The sequence below is a fragment of the Colossoma macropomum genome, unplaced genomic scaffold (assembly GCF_904425465.1).
Source record: "Colossoma macropomum unplaced genomic scaffold, Colossoma_macropomum, whole genome shotgun sequence".
NCBI lineage: Eukaryota > Metazoa > Chordata > Actinopteri > Characiformes > Serrasalmidae > Colossoma > Colossoma macropomum.
In genome coordinates this window covers 235,033-260,594 of record NW_023494808.1, presented here as the reverse complement: position 1 = coordinate 260,594, position 25,562 = coordinate 235,033, and the positions used below count along the sequence as shown (strand labels likewise).

The 25,562-nt window shown below is 41.5% G+C and overlaps 2 protein-coding genes across 2 annotated transcripts in view; both read left to right on the top strand.

The window, feature by feature from the left end:
• Positions 1-6,263, top strand: part of LOC118797674 (uncharacterized threonine-rich GPI-anchored glycoprotein PJ4664.02-like) — a 30,070-nt gene extending 23,807 nt beyond the window's left edge. Inside the window, exons 26-30 of the mRNA XM_036556950.1 lie at positions 55-188; positions 1,806-1,939; positions 3,293-3,387; positions 3,493-6,186; positions 6,243-6,263. Of these exons, the coding sequence (XP_036412843.1) occupies positions 55-188; positions 1,806-1,939; positions 3,293-3,387; positions 3,493-6,186; positions 6,243-6,263 (3,078 nt within the window). The remainder of the gene's footprint in view (positions 1-54; positions 189-1,805; positions 1,940-3,292; positions 3,388-3,492; positions 6,187-6,242) is intronic.
• Positions 6,264-7,059: 796 nt separating this feature from the next.
• Positions 7,060-25,562, top strand: part of LOC118798378 — a 52,944-nt gene continuing 34,441 nt past the window's right edge. Inside the window, exons 1-26 of the mRNA XM_036557810.1 lie at positions 7,060-7,169; positions 7,255-7,339; positions 7,450-7,596; positions 7,681-7,889; positions 7,980-8,083; positions 8,211-8,329; positions 8,413-8,577; positions 8,696-8,895; positions 9,239-9,351; positions 9,438-9,544; positions 9,821-9,991; positions 10,390-10,595; positions 10,709-10,794; positions 10,878-10,996; positions 11,564-11,719; positions 12,185-12,399; positions 12,507-12,592; positions 12,685-12,812; positions 12,959-13,084; positions 13,224-13,417; positions 13,529-13,623; positions 15,192-15,322; positions 15,400-15,524; positions 16,015-16,132; positions 17,186-17,398; positions 18,815-18,985. Coding sequence (XP_036413703.1) covers positions 7,289-7,339; positions 7,450-7,596; positions 7,681-7,889; positions 7,980-8,083; positions 8,211-8,329; positions 8,413-8,577; positions 8,696-8,895; positions 9,239-9,351; positions 9,438-9,544; positions 9,821-9,991; positions 10,390-10,595; positions 10,709-10,794; positions 10,878-10,996; positions 11,564-11,719; positions 12,185-12,399; positions 12,507-12,592; positions 12,685-12,812; positions 12,959-13,084; positions 13,224-13,417; positions 13,529-13,623; positions 15,192-15,322; positions 15,400-15,524; positions 16,015-16,132; positions 17,186-17,398; positions 18,815-18,985 — 3,555 coding nt within the window. The 5' untranslated portion in view covers positions 7,060-7,169; positions 7,255-7,288. The remainder of the gene's footprint in view (positions 7,170-7,254; positions 7,340-7,449; positions 7,597-7,680; positions 7,890-7,979; positions 8,084-8,210; positions 8,330-8,412; positions 8,578-8,695; positions 8,896-9,238; positions 9,352-9,437; positions 9,545-9,820; positions 9,992-10,389; positions 10,596-10,708; positions 10,795-10,877; positions 10,997-11,563; positions 11,720-12,184; positions 12,400-12,506; positions 12,593-12,684; positions 12,813-12,958; positions 13,085-13,223; positions 13,418-13,528; positions 13,624-15,191; positions 15,323-15,399; positions 15,525-16,014; positions 16,133-17,185; positions 17,399-18,814; positions 18,986-25,562) is intronic.

Below are 25,562 nucleotides of genomic sequence, written 5' to 3'. Positions count from 1 at the left end.
CTTTTCTTTAAATTTGTAAAAAGAAAAGAATGTGTTTGTGATTGTGTGTTGTAGAGTGCTGCAGTGATTATGAGGTATCTGAGTGTGGCTGGTAACACCCTGGGAACTGCTGAACTAAACGCAATCGGCTCCAACCTCTGTTCCTTGGATGTCAGTGTCCTTAAAACCATCACTGCTGACAGCCTGAAGTAAGTACACAAGCACACAAGTATATATGCTTGGATCATTGTTCACTTGCATGTGCTGTTGATGTGAAACTGCTCTAGGCACCCACATGCACTGTACATACAACTGCAATATGTATTGTTATCATTCTGCTTGAATGAGTTGTACACTTCTGTCATAGACCCAAAATAATGCAGGGTTAAAAATAACCCATATCTATAACCCAACACTGGGTCACTACATAACAGAACACTCACTGGGTTAATTTGACCCAGGATTCGATTTGTTTTGACCGTTTTGTTGGGTTACAGTCTGACATTTTACTTTTTTACATTTTATATTATAACCTTCTTTTTAATAACATCAATATTAAATTACCGAAGTATTTCAATACTGACAAGTTATTAAATTTAACTGTAAACATTTAAAGGTCTAAAAATTAAGATTTATTTCATCTTTATTAATAGGGAAGCTTCTTTTCAGTTTGTTGCAGATGTTCTGTCATGTTTGTTCCAACCTGTAAAAAGGAAAGAAAAAAAAGATACACAACCATCAGGAAAAACATTTAGCACTCGAAAACACCCTATCCAAAGTATTGTACCATACACTGAGAGAAGATAAGACACCGAAACTAACATTTAAGTGTTAGTGGTTAACTACGTTAGCTAGATTAGCTATGTAATTTAGTTGGTTAGCTGCATAAAGTATAATTATTATATAAAGTGAGGCGCCATTTTCTATTACCCGAGGTTGTATTGCATTACTGAGATGTGGATTCGAGCAGCACTACTCTTACAGTGGGAGCTCTGAGTTTGGCAAATTATAGGAGGTAATTCACTTCAGAATTACTGCTTAGCAGACTTGTGAAAACTACAGACGTGGCAGATTCATACTGGATTAAAATCATGGAGCTTGTTGGTAATCATTTCAAATTACAGCAGGTCCTCATGTAATACTAATCCAGCTTAAATAGGGCTTTACTTATATATTTCAGCTGAATGAGCATTATCACTTTATTGACTATGCATTTTATTGACTGTGTTGATGATGTCAAACATTTACTGTGGGTACTGTGTACTGAATGTGTTGTAGTGCTCACTGCTATTAAAGGAGACACAGCTTTCGCACAAGTCATGCCGTTATATTTTCTAGCTGTCAAACACAGCCATGACGTACACCAGGCAAAGCTTCTTTTTCTTTAACAACTCGTTCTCTCCCCCAGCTCAGGTCTCTCTCTCTCTCTCTCTCTCTCTCTCTTTCACTACACACACATACACACACCTCTGGGGAAGTTCCTAGCCCTCCCTCTCCGATCAGAGTCTATAGCAAAATGAACCAAGTGCAATAATGCTAGAGAACACATAACTTAAAATGACCATGCGAAAGCAGTTCTTGTACACACTATGTTTGTATGTAATACTGTCCTGTCTTGGGTTTAATCCTGTTTAGTGGTCATTTTTTTATTGCATTACTGTTGTGTTATATTGTTGAGATCTGCAGGAAACAACATGACAGTAAGAATATAATTGCACTTTATGCACATGCTAATAAAGAGCTTTCTTTATCTAAGGTATATCTTCAAGTTGTATGCACTGTGATCTGTGCAGTCACATGTACCTGTTTCTCTTTTCTCAATGCAGGAATGCGAATGCTTTCAACATATCCTCGTGCTCTTTTGATCAGAAATCAGCTCTGTACTTCATTGCCAACATCTCATTCAGCACCCAGCGCAGCAATCCTGCAACATACTACCAGTTCATCAGCCCTTACCTGGGTAAGAAACACAATTGCCTAACTCTAATTAAAACCTACCACCCTACCACCAAGTTTCAGTCCTCATTCAGGACACCCAATCTTGCTAATCAAGGAATTCAGTAGCATTTGAATTAGTGGCAGTTGTTCTGGAATCCTGTTGGGCAGTTTAGCAACCTTACGATGCATATTGTGGTTAGTTTGAAAGATTTCTCACTGTGTGTGCTACACCAGGGATTTTTTTACTCCCTCAAATCTGGTTTGTCCAGGCTAGAGATGATTATCCTCATCTGAAGAGCCAATGCTTGGTTCCCATGGTTCTCTGAACAGTCTGTCTCTTCATTAAGCAGTTGGCCCGGGGAGGCAGGGAAAGTATCATACTAGGGAACATGCCCAATATTCCTCAGGTCAACTAAAGGCTGGTCTGTTTTGAGATCATGATGTGACCTCACTATGTGGTGTTCCCCTTACTCTGGCGTCTGGGTCTTTCTTCTCCTTTTATGGTAGGCCATGGTTCTGGGCATTGGTGTGTCATGTGCCAAGACTTCCACAGCAGTAACAGGGATTGTCTTGTCAGGGCCTTTGGTCTCCTGATGACAACCACTCTCAGTCCAGCACAGATTGTGCTGGCCGTGCCTGTGGGACCATGTCCTCATTATCACAAACAGCAGTTACCAATATCAGCTTTGTAAATGCTGCTGGGTAGTTGATAGTACATTGTATCAACAGAGCTTCTGGCTTTTTTGTCTCAACAAATGCGATGAGAGCTGAAATTGCTGTTATAGATTGTCTGATGTGAGTGCCTGCATAAAATTTGGAAAGGTTAGTGGATAACACCATTGCCCGACACAAAGGCTTGATTCTCCTGCTATGCCAACAGGAATCATTGGGCAAGACTCATAATGCTAAATTTGCCTACCATTTCTAGGTTGCTCTGGATAACAACATATGCTCTTATGATTGCCATGTAAATGGACAGATAGGGATGGAATAGTTGTGAGTCCAATGCAGAGAGTACAATGAACTAGCAGCCTTTTTTCTAACACAACAAAAACTTTACCAAAGAAACACATTAACAAAAAACAGTAAAAAAACAGTGGTCAAGTATAGGATGTCAGACAACAAGGGCTTCATAATTTAAAAACAAAATTATTAACATTCAAAAACATAGACACTTGCATAACAAGAACATTTTAGAGCTACTGTAAAAAGGGGTAAATATATGTTGTGCAATTCACTAATTTATTACCTTTTTCTTTTTTTTGGTGAATTCAAGTGACATGTTATTCTCTGTGCTATTTTCTCAGCTTTGAAACAGAGAGAATGCATTCAGTTTAATTTTTCTGTTTATGCCCACATATTTGTGTGTATTAAGGTGGAGCTCCTCTTCAAGATATACAAGCTCTTTCTACTCAGAACATCAGCATGGACATCCTCACCTTCATTAGTCTGAACCTTGCTGTTGTTAAGGTACATATCTGCTAAATAACAAACTAAACTGTACATATTAAGGAACAAGACATAAGATAAAATAGACTAAGAACTGAGCTTTTAACTGAAAAAAATGTGTTTCAGGCCCTGAATGTGACTACAGTGCATGATCTACTGGGGGTAAACATTGTCTATCTGAAGCAGTTTGAGAACTCCTCTGTGATTCAGGCCTGGGTGGCTAACCAGAAACAATCTGATTTAAATACCCTGAACATTGACCTGCAGGGGGGTATTCCTGACCCCACAACGATACCTACCACCACTGCAATCCTCAGCACCACTGTCACTCCCACTGCTAGTGCCAACACCACCATGACCATGGCTAATGTTATCACTACGACATCCAACAGCACAACTGGCCATGTCGACAACACCACCATCAGTGCCAACACTGCAATCCTTAACACCACTGTCACTCCCACTGCTAGTGCCAACACCACCATGACCATAGCTAGTGTTATCACTACGACATTCAACAGCACAACTGGCAATGTTGACAACACCACCATCAGTGCTACCCCTGCAATCCTCAACACCACTTTCACTCCCACTGCTAGTGTCAACACTACCATGACCATGGCTGGTGTTATCACTACGACATTCAACAGCACAACTGGCCATGTCGACAACACCACCATCAGTGCCAACACTGCAATCCTCAACACCACTGTCACTCCCACTGTTAGTGCAAACACCACCATGACCATAGCTAGTGTTGGCACTACCACATTCAACAGCACAACTGGCCATGTCGACAACACCACCATCAGTGCCACCACTGCAATCCTCAACACCACTGTCACTCCCACTGCTGGTGCCAACACCACCATGACCATAGCTAGTGTTATCACTACGACATTCAACAGCACAACTGGCCATGTCGACAACACCACCATCAGTGCCAACACTGCAATCCTCAACACCACTGTCACTCCCACTGTTAGTGCAAACACCACCATGACCATAGCTAGTGTTGGCACTACCACATTCAACAGCACAACTGACCATGTCGACAACACCACCATCAGTGCCACCACTGCAATCCTTAACACCACTGTCACTCCCACTGCTAGTGCCAACACCACCATGACCATAGCTAGTGTTATCACTACGACATTCAACAGCACAACTGGCCATGTCGACAACACCACCATCAGTGCCACCACTGGAATCCTCAACACCACTGTCACTCCCACTGTTAGTGCAAACACCACCATGACCATAGCTAGTGTTATCACTACGACATTCAACAGCACAACTGGCAATGTTGACAACACCACCATCAGTGCTACCCCTGCAATCCTCAACACCACTTTCACTCCCACTGCTAGTGTCAACACTACCATGACCATGGCTGGTGTTATCACTACGACATTCAACAGCACAACTGGCCATGTCGACAACACCACCATCAGTGCCAACACTGCAATCCTCAACGCCACTGTCACTCCCACTGTTAGTGCAAACACCACCATGACCATAGCTAGTGTTGGCACTACCACATTCAACAGCACAACTGACCATGTCGACAACACCACCATCAGTGCCACCACTGCAATCCTTAACACCACTGTCACTCCCACTGCTAGTGCCAACACCACCATGACCATAGCTAGTGTTATCACTACGACATTCAACAGCACAACTGGCCATGTCGACAACACCACCATCAGTGCCAACACTGCAATCCTCAACACCACTGTCACTCCCACTGTTAGTGCAAACACCACCATGACCATAGCTAGTGTTATCACTACCACATTCAACAGCACAACTGGCAATGTTGACAACACCACCATCAGTGCTACCCCTGCAATCCTCAACACCACTTTCACTCCCACTGCTAGTGTCAACACTACCATGACCATGGCTGGTGTTATCACTACGACATTCAACAGCACAACTGGCCATGTCGACAACACCACAATCAGTGCCACCACTGCAATCCTCAACACCACTGTCACTCCCACTGTTAGTGCCAACACCACCATGACCATAGCTAGTGTTGGCACTACCACATTTAACAGCACAACTGGCATTGTCGACAACACCACCATCAGTGCCTCCACTGGAATCCTCAACACCACTGTCACTCCCACTGTTAGTGCAAACACCACCATGACCATAGCTAGTGTTATCACTACGACATTCAACAGCACAACTGGCAATGTTGACAACACCACCATCAGTGCTACCCCTGCAATCCTCAACACCACTTTCACTCCCACTGCTAGTGCCAACACTACCATGACCATGGCTGGTGTTATCACTACGACATTCAACAGCACAACTGGCCATGTCGAAAACACCACAATCAGTGCCACAACTGCAATCCTCAACACGACTGTCACTCCCACTGTTAGTGCCAACACCACCATGACCATAGCTAGTGTTGGCACTACCACATTCAACAGCACAACTGGCCATGTCGACAACACCACCATCAGTGCCACCACTGCAATCCTTAACACCACTGTCACTCCCACTGCTAGTGTCAACACTACCATGACCATAGCTAGTGTTATCACTACGACATTCAACAGCACAACTGGCCATGTCGACAACACCACCATCAGTGCCACCACTGCAATCCTCAACACCACTGTCACTCCCACTGCTGGTGCCAACACCACCATGACCATAGCTAGTGTTATCAATACAACATTGAACAGCACAACTGGCAATGTTGACAACACCACCATCAGTGCCAACACTGCAATCCTCAACACCACTAACACACCCAGTGCTAGTGCCAACACCACCATGACCATGACTAGTGTTGGCACTACCACATTCAACAGCACAACTGGCCATGTCGACAACACCACCATCAGTGCCACCACTGCAATCCTTAACACCACTGTCACTCCCACTGCTGGTGCCAACACCACCATGACCATAGCTAGTGTTGGCACTACCACATTCAACAGCACAACTGACCATGTCGACAACACCACCATCAGTGCCAACACTGCAATCCTCAACACCACTTTCACTCCCACTGCTGGTGCCAACACCACCATGACCATAGCTAGTGTTATCACTACCACATTCAACAGCACAACTGGCCATGTCGACAACACCACCATCAGTGCCAACACTGCAATCCTCAACACCACTTTCACTCCCACTGCTAGTGCCAACACCACCATGACCATAGCTAGTGTTATCACTACGACATTCAACAGCACAACTGGCCATGTCGACAACACCACCATCAGTGCCACCACTGCAATCCTTAACACCACTGTCACTCCCACTGCTAGTGCCAACACCACCATGACCATGACTAATGTTGGCACTACCACATTCAACAGCACAACTGGCCATGTCGACAACACCACTATTAGTGCCACCACTGCAATCCTCAACACCACTGTAACTCCCACTGCTAGTGCCAACACTACCATGACCATGGCTACTGTTATCCCTACCACATTCAATACCACAACTGGCCTTGTCAACACCACCACCATCAGTGACACCACTGCAATCCACAACACCACTGTCACTCCCGCTGCTAGTGCCAACACCACCATTGCTGGTGTCAGCACTACCACTGTTAACACCACAACTAAAAATGTCAACATCACCGTTAGTGCCACCACTGCAATCCTCAACACCATTGTCCCTCCCATTGCCACAGCCAATATCACGACCTACACCACTGGAATCCCCTCTTCTGCCAAAATAGGTGTCACTGCCACTACTACCATTGCCATTTCCACTACCACAGCACCACAGTGTCAAGGTGTAAATAGGTGAGCTGTGTTTTTAAAATTGAAAAAAAATATTGTATTAATTTTATTGAAAGATTCATAATACAATGCTACTCTTCATCCACAGTCATCTACTTGAGACTCAGATCTTGGCTGGAAATATGTCTGCAGTGCTCTGCAACTTCCGCATCTCTAACTATGCCTGTTCATCAGTGAGTCTTCCATGAACCAGATGCAAAATGCCTCTCCCCAGGTTCCATAAATTTACATAGCAAATTCTCTATAGATCACATAAACTTTTCTTTTTATCTTTGCTTTCAAGGTTGCTACTCTTTCATCTGATGATCTAGTCACGTTATTGACATGCCAACTAACAAGCAGCATGGCCAACTCAAAAGAAATTTGGACACTTTTCTTCCAAAAGTTTGCAGCACCTCTGGATGAAGCTCTGGATAAGTATTCCAACAAGGTATAGAATGCTGCTTAATAGTGAAATAAGAAATAAACATTACTTTGCAATCATACATGGAAATATTTTTCTAATCTTTTCTAGACTCTTAACATCAATATTCCTGACCCATATGTCCTTGATGCATTCGGAGAGGTGATAGTCAACAACTTTAGTGCTGCCCAGCTTACAGATGTCATTTTCATCACCAAGTGGTTCCAGACAAGACTCAGACCATTTTTGTCATCAGTGTCCACAGCTTTTCTCTCTATTCTCAGTTCCAAGAACTTCAGCTGTCAGACCTACCAAGTTGTGTAAGTATGGACACCACAGGATTTATGGCATGAAGGTTGTACAAATCACAGAATTTGTCACAAGACCTGACCTCTACTCATCTAACTTAGGGTGGAGGCTTTTAGTTCACAAGAACCGTTCATGGAAGAGAAACAAAAAAGGTCCATCTACAGTGATTTCATATATCCGTTCCTCTCAAGAACCGATCTGTCAGGTACTTGAAATCAACACTTGTACTCTTTCTCTTTTATTGTTAAGAGAAGACTTTTATTCTGCTTTATGAAATGAACTGAAATTCCCTCAGTAACGTTCTGATAACTTTACCTGCTACGATCTCTTAGGTCCTAGATGTGGTTCCATAACTTCCGGCAGCAGTGACTGGCTATCTAAGAACTTTGGCAAGTTCTCCACCTATGCCACCTTGAAACAGCTTCAAGTTCTAAATGCAAATTTCTCTAGGGTGAGTAATAACAAATATAGATTGTGATGCATTTGACTATGACTAGCGGCTATAGGCACTAAAATTTGCTTTCTGTGTTTTAGTTTGAATCTTTGGCCCTGCTGACCCCTAGCCAAGCAGCTGAACTCACTCTGAGCTCTGGAGCACTGAACAGCACAAGTCAGATCAACCTGGTGTTTGATCAGCTAGAGAAAGGCGATGCTTTCTCGAACGTGTATACGTTTTTCACAACCTTCACTGCTCAAGTGGTAACTGACTCATTTAAACTGAAAACTGTAGCATAAAATTGATTGTCATTAGGAGACTTTGACCTGAAGCTTCAAATAGCTTCACATTGTTCCCTTTTCTGGGGCTGTTTCTCTGCAGGTTTATGATATCATCCCTGCTGTGAGAGATGTGATGATGAATCGAACCTTCAAGATCATCAGCATCAGGTTCTCGCAGTTTGAGACCTCTGACTGGATTGGATGGTTTAAGGTCAACCTAATCAGTGTCCTCCCCAGTTTCACTGCAGAGATGCTCATTAATGCAACCGCAAACATCAATTGCACCAACTACCATGTAATGTAAGTGCCTTAGTTTAAGTTCCAGATTAACAAATACAAAGCTTGTTAATTAACTAGATAATCATGTTGTTTCCTGAGGTTAATTGTGGTAAATTGCAGATTTCCAGTTAATTAATCAAATGTTATCGGTTGACCAAACATTGGTGGATTACAAATTACAGTTTACTGTACAAGGTATTGCAGCATATTAGGTACAGAGGTATATTGAGTTGACAATCTCAAGAGACATTTTTTTATATAACCGACTTAAATAAGATAAAACTATATGTTGTCTTCTTCTGTATGTTTGTGCCTCTGTACTTTTGGTTGCTGTTTTAAATTGTATTCTCTCTTTTCCTATCAGTGTTGAGGCATTAAGTAATGTTTCTGCAAAAATGCCAGAAAATAGAAAACAGGAACTTGGGGCTGTTCTGGTGGCATACCTGAAGCGATCCATACAACAAATTAATCAACAAGGTATGCTCTATTCAGTCAGTCTGGATTATTGCCAATATTTCCACACCACTTGCTTTTCTAACATAGTATTTATTTGTCATATGCAGCCTGCAAAGCGAACAACTGGACAGATGCACGGTGGCTCATTGTTAACCTTGGCTACTTCTCCAGCTATGTGTCCTACTCTCAGCTGACGCAATTCAACATTTCTGGGGTAAATCCGCTCACATTACATCTCGTTCAAAACAAGATCGTGCTGAGGAGAGATGTTATCCTTACATTGTCTTTTAGCTCAATTCAGTAGACCTGTGTGTTAGCTCAACAAAGGATAAATAACACAGAGTTACATACCTTAAGCCCAAAATCAAACACTTTCCTGTTGAACAGTCAAAATGTACCCTACATTATCTAGCTTTTCTCAGAAATCCCAGTTTGTGGACTATCCTCCCCATGGCTACAGAATATGTAACACTCGTGGTTTGTCCTATAGTTGGCTGTGTTAGACGTACTGACTGGTGAACAGAAGGCACGGTTGATCCTGCAGCCGGGCTCAGGAGTGATGGAAAATGAGGTTAGAGAGGTGTTCAGCAGTGTGCTCAAGTCTTCAGATCAGAAACAACTCGGCAGCTTCTTTACAGCTTTCAGCCAGAGTGCAGTACAGGTGAGTATCTGTTTGATCTATGGTAATCTGCATACTACTTGTTTTTGTGCCCCTTCGTTGAACTTTGCATTTTCCTTCAGTTACATTGATGTTATATATTTTAATGGAAATCTGCATGGAAACCCTTAATTTTTTTCACCCCTCATTGCTCAATAGCAGCTCAACACAGAGTTACACAATTTCACACAGAGATAGACAACTGTGTGCTATGAGTACAAATATTTTATTTGTTTACATAAATTAAAAATTATTTCATGCAATTTCAATTCTGTAAGTGGAATGGCCACTAGGAGGCCTGGAGGAAGAGGTTAACAACAAAGAAACTGTTTGACTAAATGCATCCAGTGTTTTGACATTCCAGGTATTTTTCAGCACCCATAAATGCTGTTTGTTTTCAGATGAACATGACCAGCATTCCTACAACAGTATCTGAAACCATTCTGAACATGACACTGGCAGCTCTGGGATCCCAATTCCAGACCTTCAGCCCACAGGACTTTGCCCTGTGGTTCCAGACCTATCTCCGTCTCTTCCTTCCTGGGATTGGCCCAAGCTCCCTGTCAGTCATTCCGAGGAACATCAGCTGTGACTCCTACAGAGAAATGTGAGTTCCTACTCTACTTACACACACTCTATATGAGCATATGCGTGTTTATGAATGCAGTTTTATCTTTGGGAAACCAATTTTATTCACTTCAACACTCATTGGGTTTGCAGAGTGAAAGGACTTGATAACGTGTACAGTGATCTCTCTACAACACAGTCCAAAACTGTCTTCAGTTACACAGTGGATTACCTCCAAGGTTGGTTTGTTGTTGTTTTTTTGAGTTGCTGATTTGTGACTGTTGCTATTTTACAGTGTATTTAATAAACTCTGGTGTTCCAGGTCAGTCCTGTGTGCAGTCAGTGAGCAATGACTCTGACTGGCTGGTAAAGAATTTTGGCCAATTCAGGAGTTTCGCCTCATTCTTTGACATCATCCGTCTGAAGCCTGACTTTAACGGAGTGAGTTACACAACGTTTACCTTACATTCTGATGAAACAACAGTTGACATACAGTGGCTCTCCAAATGTGGTGGTGCAAAACAGGCCTGTCCAGGAACAAGATTGGCTGGTCTACACCAACATCTTCTTCTCTGATTTACAGAAAACATAGATTTTAAAGTGGCTGTGAACATCTTGACTTCATGACAGGATTTTCTTGACAAAAAAAGTGGGCAGATCAAATGAACATTTCTTTGAAAATAAGTGGGGGATGTGTTCCCCTTGCCTCCCATATCTGTGCACAGGTTTCATCTCTAGGCAAACATCCTGCCCTCTAGCTAAAAAAGAGATTATAATTGGTTCTGCCTCTTTTGTAATCTTACGGAGTATCTGGTTGGGCCTGTAGGTCTGTTGCCGGTGCAGTAAGGGAGAGTGGAGATTGTTCTTCAAATGAAGCCAGATGCCAGATTCTACACTTTAGTAACCGAAAAACGTCTATTAACTAGTGACCTGTGAAATATGTAATATTCTTACACCCCACATCTCTCTCTCTCTCTCTCTCTCTCTCTCTCTCTCTCTCTCTGTCAGGTGAATGCAACAGGGTTTCTAACTTCATCACAGTTGGAAGAGCTTTGCTCCATACCTTCTCAACTCCATGGCCCTCAGGATGTAAAGACTGTGATGGCAGCCATTAGCCCAAACCAGTTTGCCTCCTTCTTTGACATCGTCTCTCCTAACATCCTGGTATTTACTACTTAACTATTCAAATCATAGTAATTCCACTGCGATGGTAAACAGTAGACCACCACCCATACCAACATTTCTTTAAGTTTGCACTTGAGTGACCAGTTTGTGTGATCCAATGTGGCACAGGTATTTTTACCTTCAGTTAGTGTTTCTGTGTAGGAAGGGGCTAAATGAATTTGCCTTCATAGTGACAACTGGGGCAATTCCCATCAAAATTCAGCAGACCCATACAAATCCTTTCTGAATTCAGCAGAATCAGGCAAATCCCATCCAAATTCAACATAACCAGGCAAATCCCATCCAAATTCAACAGACCCATACAAATCCTTCCTGAATTCAGCAGAACCAGACAAAGCCCATCTGAATTCAACTCAGTTGCGCTTCAGTCTTTACTTTATTGGGGATATTTATATGCACTTCTAAATTTTTCTCCTCTTTTGTGATGAAATCTCTTTTTCTCAGCGGAATGCGTCACTGTACTCCAGTGAGGTGAAGGGAGCTTTCCTCCAGGCTGTTCTATTGAGAGGTGGGCTGTCATCTGCAGCAATACCTGATTCAGAAGTGCTGCAGTGGGTGAATGTTCGGCTCAAACCTCTCCTGTCAAGCCTCTCTGCTGCAGATGTAACACCATACTTCAATATTACCAGAGGCAGGAGCTGCAACGTCATCCAGACAGCGTAAGAACATCATTAGGTTATGTAAAAAGTGAAAGTGAAAGGATGTGTGGTGCCTGTTTTGCGTTGTGTAGCATGACTGTGATGAACTTCTTCCTATGCTGTAACAGAGTGAGCAGTTTGGACTCTGTGAGATCATCTCTCAACAATGATACACAGGCTCAGATCTACAGCAACATCCAGCAGCTGCTCACTGGTATAACATGCACACTCTCAGGCTTATATAATGTAAATTTAAACATTTAAATACACAGCGTTTTGATTGTTATGTTGTTTTATGCTCCACAGGGCCGAATGGTTTGGGTTGCTATGGTGGAGGGAGCTTCTATGCCTTCATCAAGAACTCCTTCTTCAGTTTTGGATTTCCTGATCTGAGTGCCTTTTTGTCCCTCATCCCAGCCAACCGACAGCAAGAGGTACTGCTGAGGAAAATGCAGGATTTAGAGTCTTTTCAGTTTATGAGTCCATCATTATAACAGCAAAATGTGATACAGTAGCACTGCTTGTCAGTATAATAAGCAATGACTGAATAAATAATGTTTGCTTCCTCTCTGCTCTGTAGCTGTTGGGCTCCATCTCTCCAGGAGAACTGTATGAGTTTCTGAATGGGCCGAACACAGTCAGGAACGGGTCAGATCTCTGCACACTCCTCAACAACTACAACAGCACCAACCAGTACCTGGAGAAGGTACAGCTTTTCTTTCATTCATTTCTGCTGTTTCTCAATTTATTTCCTTCTCTTATAGTTCTTTAATGTATTAATACAAATATTAATCTCTCTTTTCTGTCTCTTTCTCTCTTTTTCCTCCCTCTGTTTCTCTGTGCAGCAGCCAGTTGGATCTGCAGCTGTGGGCAGGCAGACGTTGGGGTGCGTTTGGTCTCGTGCTCTCAGCGCCTCGTCTCAGGATGAGGTGGCTCAGTGGTTTAATGTAAGACTGGCTCAGTACCTGCCCCTCCTCAGCTCTCAGCTCATCAGCCCCACTCAGCTCAGAGGCGCCTCCTGCCTGTCATACAGGAAACTGTGAGTCTTTATTTGGTGTAGTGTTAAAATATTCTTTTACAAATATTCACACTTTTGTTATCTAAAACAGTTAAACCGTCAAATTACTAATGATTGTATTTTTGTGAGCAGGGTTTCAATCCTGGGGAAGAGCTACAATTACTCAGGCACTGATTTTACCCCAGCTGATGTGTACAGCTCTATAAAGGCTTATCTGAACAGTAGCGGTAAGCAATTCTCTCTCTCTCATTCTCTCATTACATGATCTCATGAAGTCTCCAAAAACTCAACAAGACACATTAAAAATAATGACTTTCTTTCATATATCAATTACTTGTTCTTTATAATTTTCAGCTTCTCACTTTCCCTTTTTTCTCAATAGCAGCACATTCTCGTATCTGTGTTCCCTTGACTTGCATGATAATGAGTGGGTCAGATTTTAAAACATGAAAACTATAGAACAGATTGCAGAGTCTTTTCTGGCCTGTGCTGGAAGATGTGTGGATACTTCCTGAGCACCCTTTTAGCTACCCTTGCTGAGTCTTTACAGATGTCCAACTTTCAAACCTCCACTACCCTCTCTGTGTCTGCTGCCTCTGCTGTCTGGCATACCAGCATAGACATTGCTGGATTGCAGTCACTTCTCCATTTCCAGGCCTTGAGAATGTTGATGTGTTATACCTGTGGCTTTTCCCTTTTCTAGATTGCTCACATCATTGCACAGGGTGGGCCCTGATATTGATGTAGTGTGCCTTTTTTTCTAGACGTTTGCTGATAGAGAATAGTGAAAGCAAGACTTGCCATACCGTACCTTGTCATACCATGCCTTCTGTGCCTTAAGAGACCTTCAGAGGTTGTTATTTTCTTTTTTTACAATATTCCTTCAGTCAGTCTTTCATATGGAGAACATAATGAAACAATCCTTGCTCTAATAACCCTGCCATTAAACCCTTCCGATCTTGTCTGAATCCAGAGGTCCTTGAGGTTCTTGAGGTCCTTGTACTGACCACTGCTCAGTTCAGAGGTCCTTGTACTGGCCACCCATTTATCGATTAAAATATTGAGAATCCTGTGGAGGCTTAGGGGACCTCAATCCAATATTAGAAAAGAATGTTCATAGTACTTCCTTTCGGTTTGGTTGAATCTTTTAACCAGCCCATCAATCTGAAGATGATATAGGAGGTCTTTCGAGCTTTAAGTCCCAACTGTCTGCACAGTTGATTCAATTGAGTTGAGATTTGTGGTCTGGCTCTTCCCATTCTATGTCTTGTCATAGATGGACTTCTGCATAAGATCTGATCTTTGAAGGGACATCTTTGAGAATCTCCAACTGTTTAATAACTCAGGTATTGCAATCTGAGGGTGATATGTGATCACCAAATATTACAGCACACATTTAAACTCCACACAGATGATCCACCAGCTGAGATGTAAAATAGATACCATGGAAAGAATCTTCTCAGGGTTATGTTGAACCACCCATGATTGCTGTCTGGCTTGTCCCAATCCATACCCCTTCATAAATCATCTTCAGTGTAGGATCTGATCAAGGGTGGCAATGTCTTAGAGCAGGCCAGCTCCCTGCCTGCCATCTCGGGTACCGTCACGGTAGCAGCAGAACCGGCATGATTCTAAATACAATGCATCTTCCAGGCTCCTTTGACGCTAGTTGAACTGGCAAAGAAACTTTTTAATTCAGAAATTCAAAAGAAAAGTTGTGTCTGTCAGTCTTCTCACAAAACATTAAGTCACTCAGCCTAACCTAAGAAGTGTCTCTTATATGTGTACATTGCAGATGGCACTCCTCGCTGCTACAACTCCTCCAATGCCCTTCTGAACTCCACTGCATGGTTTGCCAACAACATTGGATTCTTCATCACCTTCATCTCCCTCACTGACCTCCAGTCCTTTGTATCAGACAGCAAGGTAACACACTCACACAGACAGACATAATTGCGCACATATTGATCTTAAACTTTACTGAGTCTGATTGTGTTCTGTAGATCGGTGTGTTCCTGGAAAACTCAGAGAATCTTCAGCTGTTTAACAATTCACAAATTGCATCCAACGTCACCACATACTACGGCACACAGCTATACATCCAGAATCCTAACTACAACCCCCTCAGGTACCACACTACACCCTAAATACTACAGCTATACATCCAGAATCCTAACTTCAGTCCCCTCAGGTACCACACTACACACTAAATACTACAGCTATACATCCAGAATCCTAACCTCAGTCCCCTCAGGTACCACACTACACACTAAATACTCCAGTTATACATCCAGAATCCTAACCTCAGTCCCCTCAGGTACCACTCTACACACTAAATACTACAGTTATACATCCAGAATCCTAACCTCAGTCCCCTCAGGTACCACTCTACACACTAAATACTACAGCTATACATCCAGAATCCTAACCTCAGTCCCCTCAGGTACCACTCTACACACTAAATACTACAGTTATACATCCAGAATCCTAACCTCAGTTCCCTCAAGTATCTATCTATCTATCTATCTATATGTATGTATATCTATCCATACGTGTATCTAGCTGTTTTGAGATATGTAAAGGTTTTTATCTGTCTGTGTGTGTGTGTGTGTGTGTAGTTTGCCAGGTGTGCTGTTGTGTGGAGCGCCTGCCTCTGCATTTGTGTCTCTTGGAGATGCAGTACGCCAGACCATGCTCGAGAACTTAAACAAATTCTGCAGTGCAATCGATCCTCAGGTAATCAGTCAGTTCAGACTGCTTTCTTATCATTTATAAACAAAGAAACGGTTAATTGTAAAGAAACGTGCCAACATATGCAGTCATTTCATTATTGAAAACCACCACATGCCTTATGAGGTTTTATATGTAAAGTTGATGATGGAAAAATACTGGTAAATAAGAAAATTAGTTTCCTTTGGAGACTATTTTGTCTTACAACAACCTGTATGTAGAGGCGAGTGGGGCAAAATCAAACACGTTAAGGTTTTTGTTAAATAATATTTGAGGAAGATTAATGTATTTTCAAGCTAGCAGACCACACCTCTCTGCTACAAATAAAAACAAACTTTGTTTGCAGCACCTACTGTTTATGAACAATTCAGTGTAGTCATCAATTTAACACAATTTAATACAATTCTATGTTGCTTGAACCAGACAAGTTTTCAAACCTAAATACAATATTTGCATCAAAATAACAACTGAAACCCAAAGCAGAACATCAAATATCAGCATCATAAAACTCAAATATACTTTATTTACATGACAACTGTGCACAAAACCTATTGTTTTGAATTTAAATGGGAGCATATGGACTTCTCTGATTGTTCACTGTAACCCTGTTACCCCCCATGTGGAGGCCTGGCTAGCTCTTGCTGTGAGCTGTTTATCGGCTTCTAAATGCTGCTATATTACACTCACCAGGAGGAGATTAAAATAAATTAGGAATGAATTCTGTACAGCTCACTAATCAAAAACACTTACTTACAAAAACATGGTAAATCTGAAGACATTGCTGACGTTGCTATGGAAAAACTAATGCATAACTAAAAGCATGTTCTATGTGAGCTTTTAGAGGTGGGTGTCTGGTTCCCTCCACTACCACTGTGGACAATTCTGACACAGAAAGACTCTCTAGAATGGAGCATTTCACACCTTTCTTTGATTAGTGTTTACATCTTAACTACTTAATTACACGAGAAATCGGTGGAAATTCAATTTAACTGACGAACGGTCCTCTAATCAGTCATTCTAAAACCCTATGAGTTACTAATTTTCCTTCTCTACGTTCAGGTCACAGCAGCTCTTGTGGCAAACATACAAACTTTGTCCACGAATATCATCCAGTCGCTTGGCAACCAGAGCATCGGTCTGACTGAGGGCCAGATAAGTGCCGCTTCTACCAGTGTTATAAACAGCACCCTGCCTTTGCTGAGCGTCATCACAGGCTGGAACCAGGGTCAGGTCAACATTCTCATCCAGAGACTCATTAATGCAGGCTTTTATGTAAGTGAACTCTACACACAATTTAAGATATATATATATATATATATATATATATATATATATATATATATATATATACATATATATATATATATAGTTCATACAAATATTTTTTAAAATCTTTAATCAAGGGACCAAATTCAAACAGATTTGATTTACTGCAATTCAGAAGCAGGGATTCTTTTTCTAACACATTTTTATCTTATATAAACCAAAAAAGTAACGAGTGCCCAAATGTACAATCAAAATGACAAACTAAATCCATGCATTCTGCCTTTACACTGATACATTGTAGAAAGCTTACTGTAACTGTTACCAGTTTCATGTTTTTGTAGACTTCCGAAGGCATGCATGTACTCCCTATGAATAATAATGATAAATAATAATGCTAATGTTGTCCAGGAACGGTGTATCACACTAGCCTGTTAATCCACTGAGCAGCTATGCTTGCTAGCTATACTAATGTACTAGTTAATCTATATTAAATAAAAATAAATGAAGTATTCTAGCCCAGATATCACCACTCATTCAGTAATATGTGTAGAGTGAAGCAAATCTAAACTTTGAACCCTACAAGTAAAAAAACAAGCACAGAAGCTCAACATGCATCTGCTAGCACATATTAACAAACTGTTGCCACTGTACTAATTCTAAAGAAATAATACTGCAATCTGCACATCAAAACACCCTGCAACATTATAGACCTGTGTACTTTGTGAACATATAAGAGTGGTGGGTGACTTTATCCTCATCTTAGAGAACAAAACACTAGCTTCACTTGTTGTTTTTAGAAACCTCACGTTTTTCAGAGAAAACCGTGTGATCACAAGTGGAAAAACGTAAATCACATCGAAAAATACGTGAAAAACCTGCTTACATGTGAAAAAAGTGATCAAGTGAAAAATATGATTGGGGTAAACACATGATTACATAGGGAAAAACATCACATGTAGCAATAATGTGATTACATGTGATATGTGTGATCCCATGTTAAAAAACAAAAGTAATAATGCGGGTGGAAAAATGTGATCACGTGCCATTTCATGCCATGACATCACATGTGTGATCATTTTTAAACACTTCACAAGTTAAATATGTATGATTCTGTAAGAGGAATTATGAGCTGGGGGCTTTGGTGCAAAACAAGAATTGCTAAATGGATCTCCAGCTAAGCTACATTAGTCCTGCCCCCTACAGGCAGTGCTTCAGCAGTGCACTTGGGTAGCAGCAAGAGAAGTTCAGCAGCAGGAGAATGGGCTCATGTACCCTCATGCCATGTGAAAAAAGCTTCTACAAGGCCAAAAAGACTAGGATGTCCTGATAGTCATATTTGCATTTCATTATACATGAGGTTATTTTTTTTTTTTTGCATTTTTAAAATCTGCATTCTGATTGGATGGTGATATTGATTGACAGATCAACAGTGGCTCCTCCCTGGTGACTCTGGGTACGCTCATTAGAGGCATTTCCTCTGCAACAATCTCCAAAATCCCATCTGTTCAGCTTCTGACCGTGTCCCAGAATCCAACGTTCATCACCAACATTCTGTCAGCACCAGTGACCCTTCAACAGACATACGTCCAGAAGGTATTCACACACATATACGTTACACCTAACATTCAATCAGTTCAATTTACAGTAAACAGTATTACACTATGCCTCATTGCTGCAGGGTTTGTAATAAATGCTCTCATGTACGTTCGCTGTAAAGTAAACTGTACGAATGTAAGCAGAATTCAGTCAGACTCTTGGAAAAGCTGAAGTTTGTCTTTCCACCTTGTCTTTCAGATTGTCTCTCTAGATCAGACTAAAGTGGTGGAGAACGTCCCGGATGCGTTGGCAGGGTACATCCCACCTGTGCTACTGTCGTCTCCCACCTCTGTTAATGTTACAATCATCAACAAGAAGAGCTGGAGACCAGAACAGGTAACAGAACCTGTGCTGTTCTGCGTTTTTACAAATCTGACTCACACACACACATATATGTGTATATATGTGTGTATATGCAAATAAGTGTATATACACAACGACCGGCCACTTCATTAAGTCCACCTCCTTGTTTCTACACTCACTGTCCATCTTATCAGCTCCACTGACCATATAGTTTCAAGTTCTACAGTTACAGACTGTAGTCCATCTGTTTCTCTGCATACTTTGTTAGCCTCTTCTTCGGTGGTCAGGACCCCCGTGGACCCCCACAGAGCAGGTACTGTTTGGATGGTGGGTCGTTCTCAGCACTGCAGTGACACTGACGTGGTGATGGTGTGTTATGCTGGTCTGAGTGGATCAGACACAGCAGTGCTGCTGGAGTTTTCAAACACCTCAGTGTTTTGCTGAGGTGCCCCTGTGGGGGTCCATAGGGGTTCTGACCACTGAAGAACAGCGTAACAAAGTATGCCGAGAAACAGATGGACTACAGTCTGTAACTGTGGAACTACAGAGTGAAACTATACGGTCAGTGGAGCTGATAAAATGGACAATAATAATAATAATAATAATAATATAATAATAATGTTTCATTTATATAGTGCCTTTCTCACACCCAAGGTCACTGGAGTGGGTACAAGGAGGCGATTTTAATGAACTAGCCAGGTCGGGGTGTGTGTGTGTGTGTGTGTGTGTGAGTGTGTATGTTTGATAAGTAAATGCATTTAAACCTCTGTGTTATTGTTTTTCCTAGGCTGCGCTGTTGCTTGGTGCAGTGGCCGGTGCCAGTGACAATACAGAACAGTGAGTTAAACACACACATTCGCTCACACACAAACAATTTACACACACATAGACAACCTGTGTAATCACGCACCATGTGAACAACACAAAAATATTTACAATCCTTTTATTGTTCATTAAGTTCTGCGAGGTTTTACATCATATTGCCCTTTTTAATTCTGAGAATACAGGTTTGTAGGTGATAAAATGTGCGTGTGTCTCCCCCTGCAGGCTGTCAGAGTCAATACTGCAGGGATTCACCTGCAGCTCAGTTAAAAAACTACCACGACAGAAAATCACACAGCTGGTGAAATCCTGTAGACCACGTACAGGCAGGAACAAGGTCGTCCTGACAGAGCCTCAGGTACATACAGTTGAAATTCAGCTGTACTCTATAAATTTATTCATCTGATATTCAGTTATTATCGGTATGAATTTGTTCATCTGATATTCAGTTATTATCGGTATGAATTTGTTCATCTGATATTCAGTTACTATCGGTATGAATTCGTTCATCTGATGTTCATTATTAATAAGTATGATGTGACTTCGTGTTTTGTATGATATATGATATGATATGATTCTGAAGAAAATCAAGTTTACAAATCAAGTATTTCAGACACCACGCAATATCCACATCGGAGTCCAGTCTGAAATGCTACCAGGACGGTGCTTCATACTGTAGTACAGCAGTAATGTGACGTAACACTGTGCTCTGTGTTGCAGCTGACCTGCATGTACAACTACATTAAAGACACTTCGTCTCTGAGCTTCACTGATTTACCTTCCGAGGTGCTTCTGTACTACAGGTGGGTAAAACGCACACAAAGACATTTTCAGCTTTTCATGTGTCTTATGAAGGCATGTTAGGTCTGATTCCAATATTAAACTTCAATTTATGTCATTTTTATTTTCATTTAACGAGTCAGATATTGTTGCGTTAGTGCAGCAATATTTTCTTACACTCGTAAACTCTCTTGGCTCTTCAAGGGTTCTTTAGTAAAGATAGTGATTCTATATAGAACACTCAAAGTACCCTTTGCATGTTTAAATGACTCTCTGAATGGTGAAATGATTCTTCTGATTGATGGAGAATGTGTTGTATATGGTTCTATATAAGCTTGACATTGTAACAATAGACAAACCCTTATTGGCGCTATACAGAACCATTTTCAAAAAGGTTCTGTATAGAATGTGTTTATAAACTGTAGTTTACCTAAAACCTTAGTGGACTGATTTATGTGTTTGTGTGTTGTAGCTATGCGACGGTAAAGACGAACTGTGAGTCGTATTTCAGCGCTCTGGGTGGAGCAGATTTCTCGGTTCTCTCCGGTGTCCTCAAAAGACAGGCCGTCTTGTTCAAGAACGCACAGGACTGCCTGGTAAAGCATCCAAAGAGAATATCTGTATGAAGAGGGTATCTAACAAAAGTGTTCACTGTCTATATATAGAACACTCAATAAAGACGTCAAATACGTCAGGAAAATTTAGACTTTTACCTTCACTTACATTAAAATATTTTACTTTTTACTCCACTAGTATCTACATCAACATTAACCGTTACAGCAGTTTAGCTCCACCATTCAGCTACAGCAGTTTAGCCCCACCATTCAGTCTACAGCAGTTTAGCTCCACCATTCAGTCTACAGCAGTTTAGCTCCACCATTCAGCTACAGCAGTTTAGCTCCACCATTCAGCTACAGCAGTTTAGCCCCACCATTCAGTCTACAGCAGTTTAGCCCCACCATTCAGTCTACAGCAGTTTAGCTCCACCATTCAGTCTACAGCAGTTTAGCTCCACCATTCAGCTACAGCAGTTTAACTCCACCATTCAGTCTACAGCAGTTTAGCTCCACCATTCAGCTACAGCAGTTTAGCTCCACCATTCAGTCTACAGCAGTTTAGCTCCACCATTCAGCTACAGCAGTTTAGCTTCACCATTCAGTCTACAGCAGTTTAGCTCCACCATTCAGCTACAGCAGTTTAGCTCCACCATTCAGTCTACAGCAGTTTAGCTCCACCATTCAGTCTACAGCAGTTTAGCCCCACCTATTCAGCTACAGCAGTTTAGCCCCACCATTCAGTCTACAGCAGTTTAGCTCCACCCATTCAGCTACAGCAGTTTAGCTCCACCATTCAGTCTACAGCAGTTTAGCTCCACCCATTCAGCTACAGCAGTTTAGCTCCACCATTCAGTCTACAGCAGTTTAGCTCCACCATTCAGCTACAGCAGTTTAGCTTCACCATTCAGTCTACAGCAGTTTAGCTCCACCATTCAGCTACAGCAGTTTAGCTCCACCATTCAGTCTACAGCAGTTTAGCTCCACCATTCAGTCTACAGCAGTTTAGCTCCACCATTCAGCTACAGCAGTTTAGCTTCACCATTCAGCTACAGCAGTTTAGCTTCACCATTCAGTCTACAGCAGTTTAGCTCCACCATTCAGTCTACAGCAGTTTAGCTCCACCATTCAGTCTACAGCAGTTTAGCCCCACCCATTCACGAACCTCAAGGGAAAAAATACAACACAAAAATTGTGAGATATGTCAAATATTGTTATATTGCAGTGTGTTTTTGTCTTGTTTATCTACATCCTCTGGAAAAATGGACCAGATATTTTTTGATTAAATTCCTAGACCCAGTTTCTGGTCCTGTATTCACTAGGGACCCAGTCAGTTACATCAACAGTTCAGCTCAACTACCAGTGACCACACAATGCAGGTCTAGAAAAATCCAGAGAACATCTGTCTCGTTTTTTCCTCAAATGAACTGGCTGGTATCTCATCTGTGCTTTTGCAGGGTATATCTGGTGTAAGTCTGAGCAGGTCTCAGGTGGAGGTTCTGGGTAATATGGCCTGCACACTGGACTCCACCTACATCCAGAACTCTGATCCACTCATCCTGGAGAAACTGAAGAACTGTGGAGACCTTTCTGACTCTCAGGTCGCCGCTGTACAGACACTGCTCTTCACTGGCAACACTCCTTACGGGTGAGGCTTTCAGTTTTATGGCTAATGTGCTTATGGTTTATGGTGGTACAAGTTCAGTGTGCGAAGGAAGGTTTACATGGCGTTTTCACTCTTGCTGTGTTTTTAAACACGAGTGATTCTGGCATTTGTGATTTGTGACTGTTTTCTACAAAATGATGCTCTTTAATTTAAAACCCACCCTTATAAATACGTTGTATTTTTCCTCAGTTATCCCTCAGCGTGGAATCAGCAGACTCTGCAGCAGCTGGGTATCCTCCCCCTCTACTTCAATCAAGGCCTCTGGAGCGTATTAACCTCTGTACGTTTGTTTATCACATTTTTCCTATCCACCTATTCTTCTTCTTACTATTTTATTTATTTATTTATTTGACTTTGTCTTGCCCTAGTTGTGATTACAGTCTGTGTATAAGATACGCTGTGTTGTATAATTTATTTTTGTATGTGTGTGTTGTTGTTGTAGTCTTTGAAGAAAAGTTATTTCAGGTCATTCATGCTGTTCCTGAGAAAAAAGAAGACTCCAAAGTGGAAGATAAACAGATTGCTTAAAGCAGCCAAGGCTGTCAGAACCAGGCGTTCTACAGGTATCGTCACACAGAAAACACCTACATGCATATGTGCTGAGTGTACATTTCTGTGTATAAGGTAAAGCAGAGGTTCCCCAGCACGGTGGGCCATGGAACGGTAGCAGTGGAAATCTGGTACCAGGTCGCAAGAACGCCACATTGACGTTACGATTGTTCACTATTAATCAGTTAATATAGTAAACTTTTTAATTTAATTCATTTAGTTTAATTTTTATTCATTTTAACCTTATCAGGTCTCATGTGTGCGTGTGGGTTGCCATTGGCTGGTCAGTTAATGGCTGGCATAGACAAAGAAACTGACATGTTGAATAAACTTTTTATTGGGGCTGCAAAAAAACCTCAAACACAAAAATGAAAATAATAGCAAAAGAGATAAACATATTTCAATCGAAAGTATGACAGCAGCCACACAACATATGGATTCTTTGCTACTCTTTGAATTCTCTTTCAGTGGTTAGAGCTCGGGTAAGGGGTCTGAGGCACAAAATGTTCTTCTGCACACTGGGTGTAACTGCACATTTCCACCAGAGAGGTCTCCAAATCCCCAAATCTTCCAAAGTGGCACTTTAAGGTGGAAAAATGGCACGAGGGTGCAGGAACTCAGTGCCTTTGGGTTGACTGTAAGAGCGCAAGCTAAATCACAATTTTAAACAATTTCATTAACATTAGAGAACATTTTTGTCCTTTGAGCAATGGCCTCCAAGACCGAGGGTCTTTGTCTCCCCCAGGACCCCACAGCCATGCCATATATGGAGAGGCTATGAACCAGACCAAGACATACCTCAACAATGGCAAATCATAGGCCAATCACAGGCATAAAACACAGAACATAAAAGCTTAGTACATACATTCTATCAACAATTTTATTGTATTTTTGTTTGTTGTTTGCAGCGATAAAAGTTAACCTAAAGTGGCCAAACTGGCTGATTGGCTTTCTAGATCTTTCTTTCTAGCTATCAATACTTAGTAGCTCCTATAGACAGACATAGATCGAGCTCAAGTAAACAAACATTACTCACCGCTGCCCTCTAAAGGTGTTATAGCACCGTTCAGAGGTTGAAACTGTATTTTAAAACATGCAACATGTCTCAGTTCTGCTTTGTTGTGCTTAAACATATGAGGTTTATATGTGAAAGCTTACAGCTGTGGAAAATAATTATGGTTGGGATAAGTAGTTGCTGTCAGGTGAATATGTAATTATTGTGACAGGCCTAGCTAGTCATGCTTTATTTGAAGCTCAGCACTTTTTAAAGTAAAAATGTATATTGGTGTTGGCCGATATTCAGTGTTTCAACGTTGATGTCAGAAAGGAAAATGTGATATCATGCCATCTCTACTGAATGTGCATCAGCTCTGCTAGTGAACCCTTGTGTCTTTGTAGGTTCATCAGACTGTACCATCGGCAACATCACAGCGGTGACGATCGCAGATGAGGCGTTCCCTTTTGACTACGACTCCACCCAGTTTGATTTGTGTCTGGACAACTCTGTCCTGAACGACAACCTGGCAGCCATCACTGAAAAAGTGGTGGACCCCAGCTTCCAGAGGGTCATTCTGAACAAATTAAACCAGGTCAGCAGTTAATTGTAGAATTGTTTTGGAACATCTTCCTCCAGAATTTGTACAGTGAGCCTGTAAAAAGTGCAGTTGCTACTTTTTTATTTGATGTGAGGATTTACACAGCAACAAAATGTGCAGTGATCTCTGAATGTTTATTGATGTGTCTTAAGAACAGAATAAAAACAAAGAGAGGAGTAAAACCGCTGCTTGTACAGAAGCTGTTCAGAGATCTTTCCCTAATAATGCCATTCTTTAAGTCCTCCGCACTTTTCCTCTCTCTCTTCAAATGTCCTGCTAAAATTTTATCTATAGTTCTTCTGAAA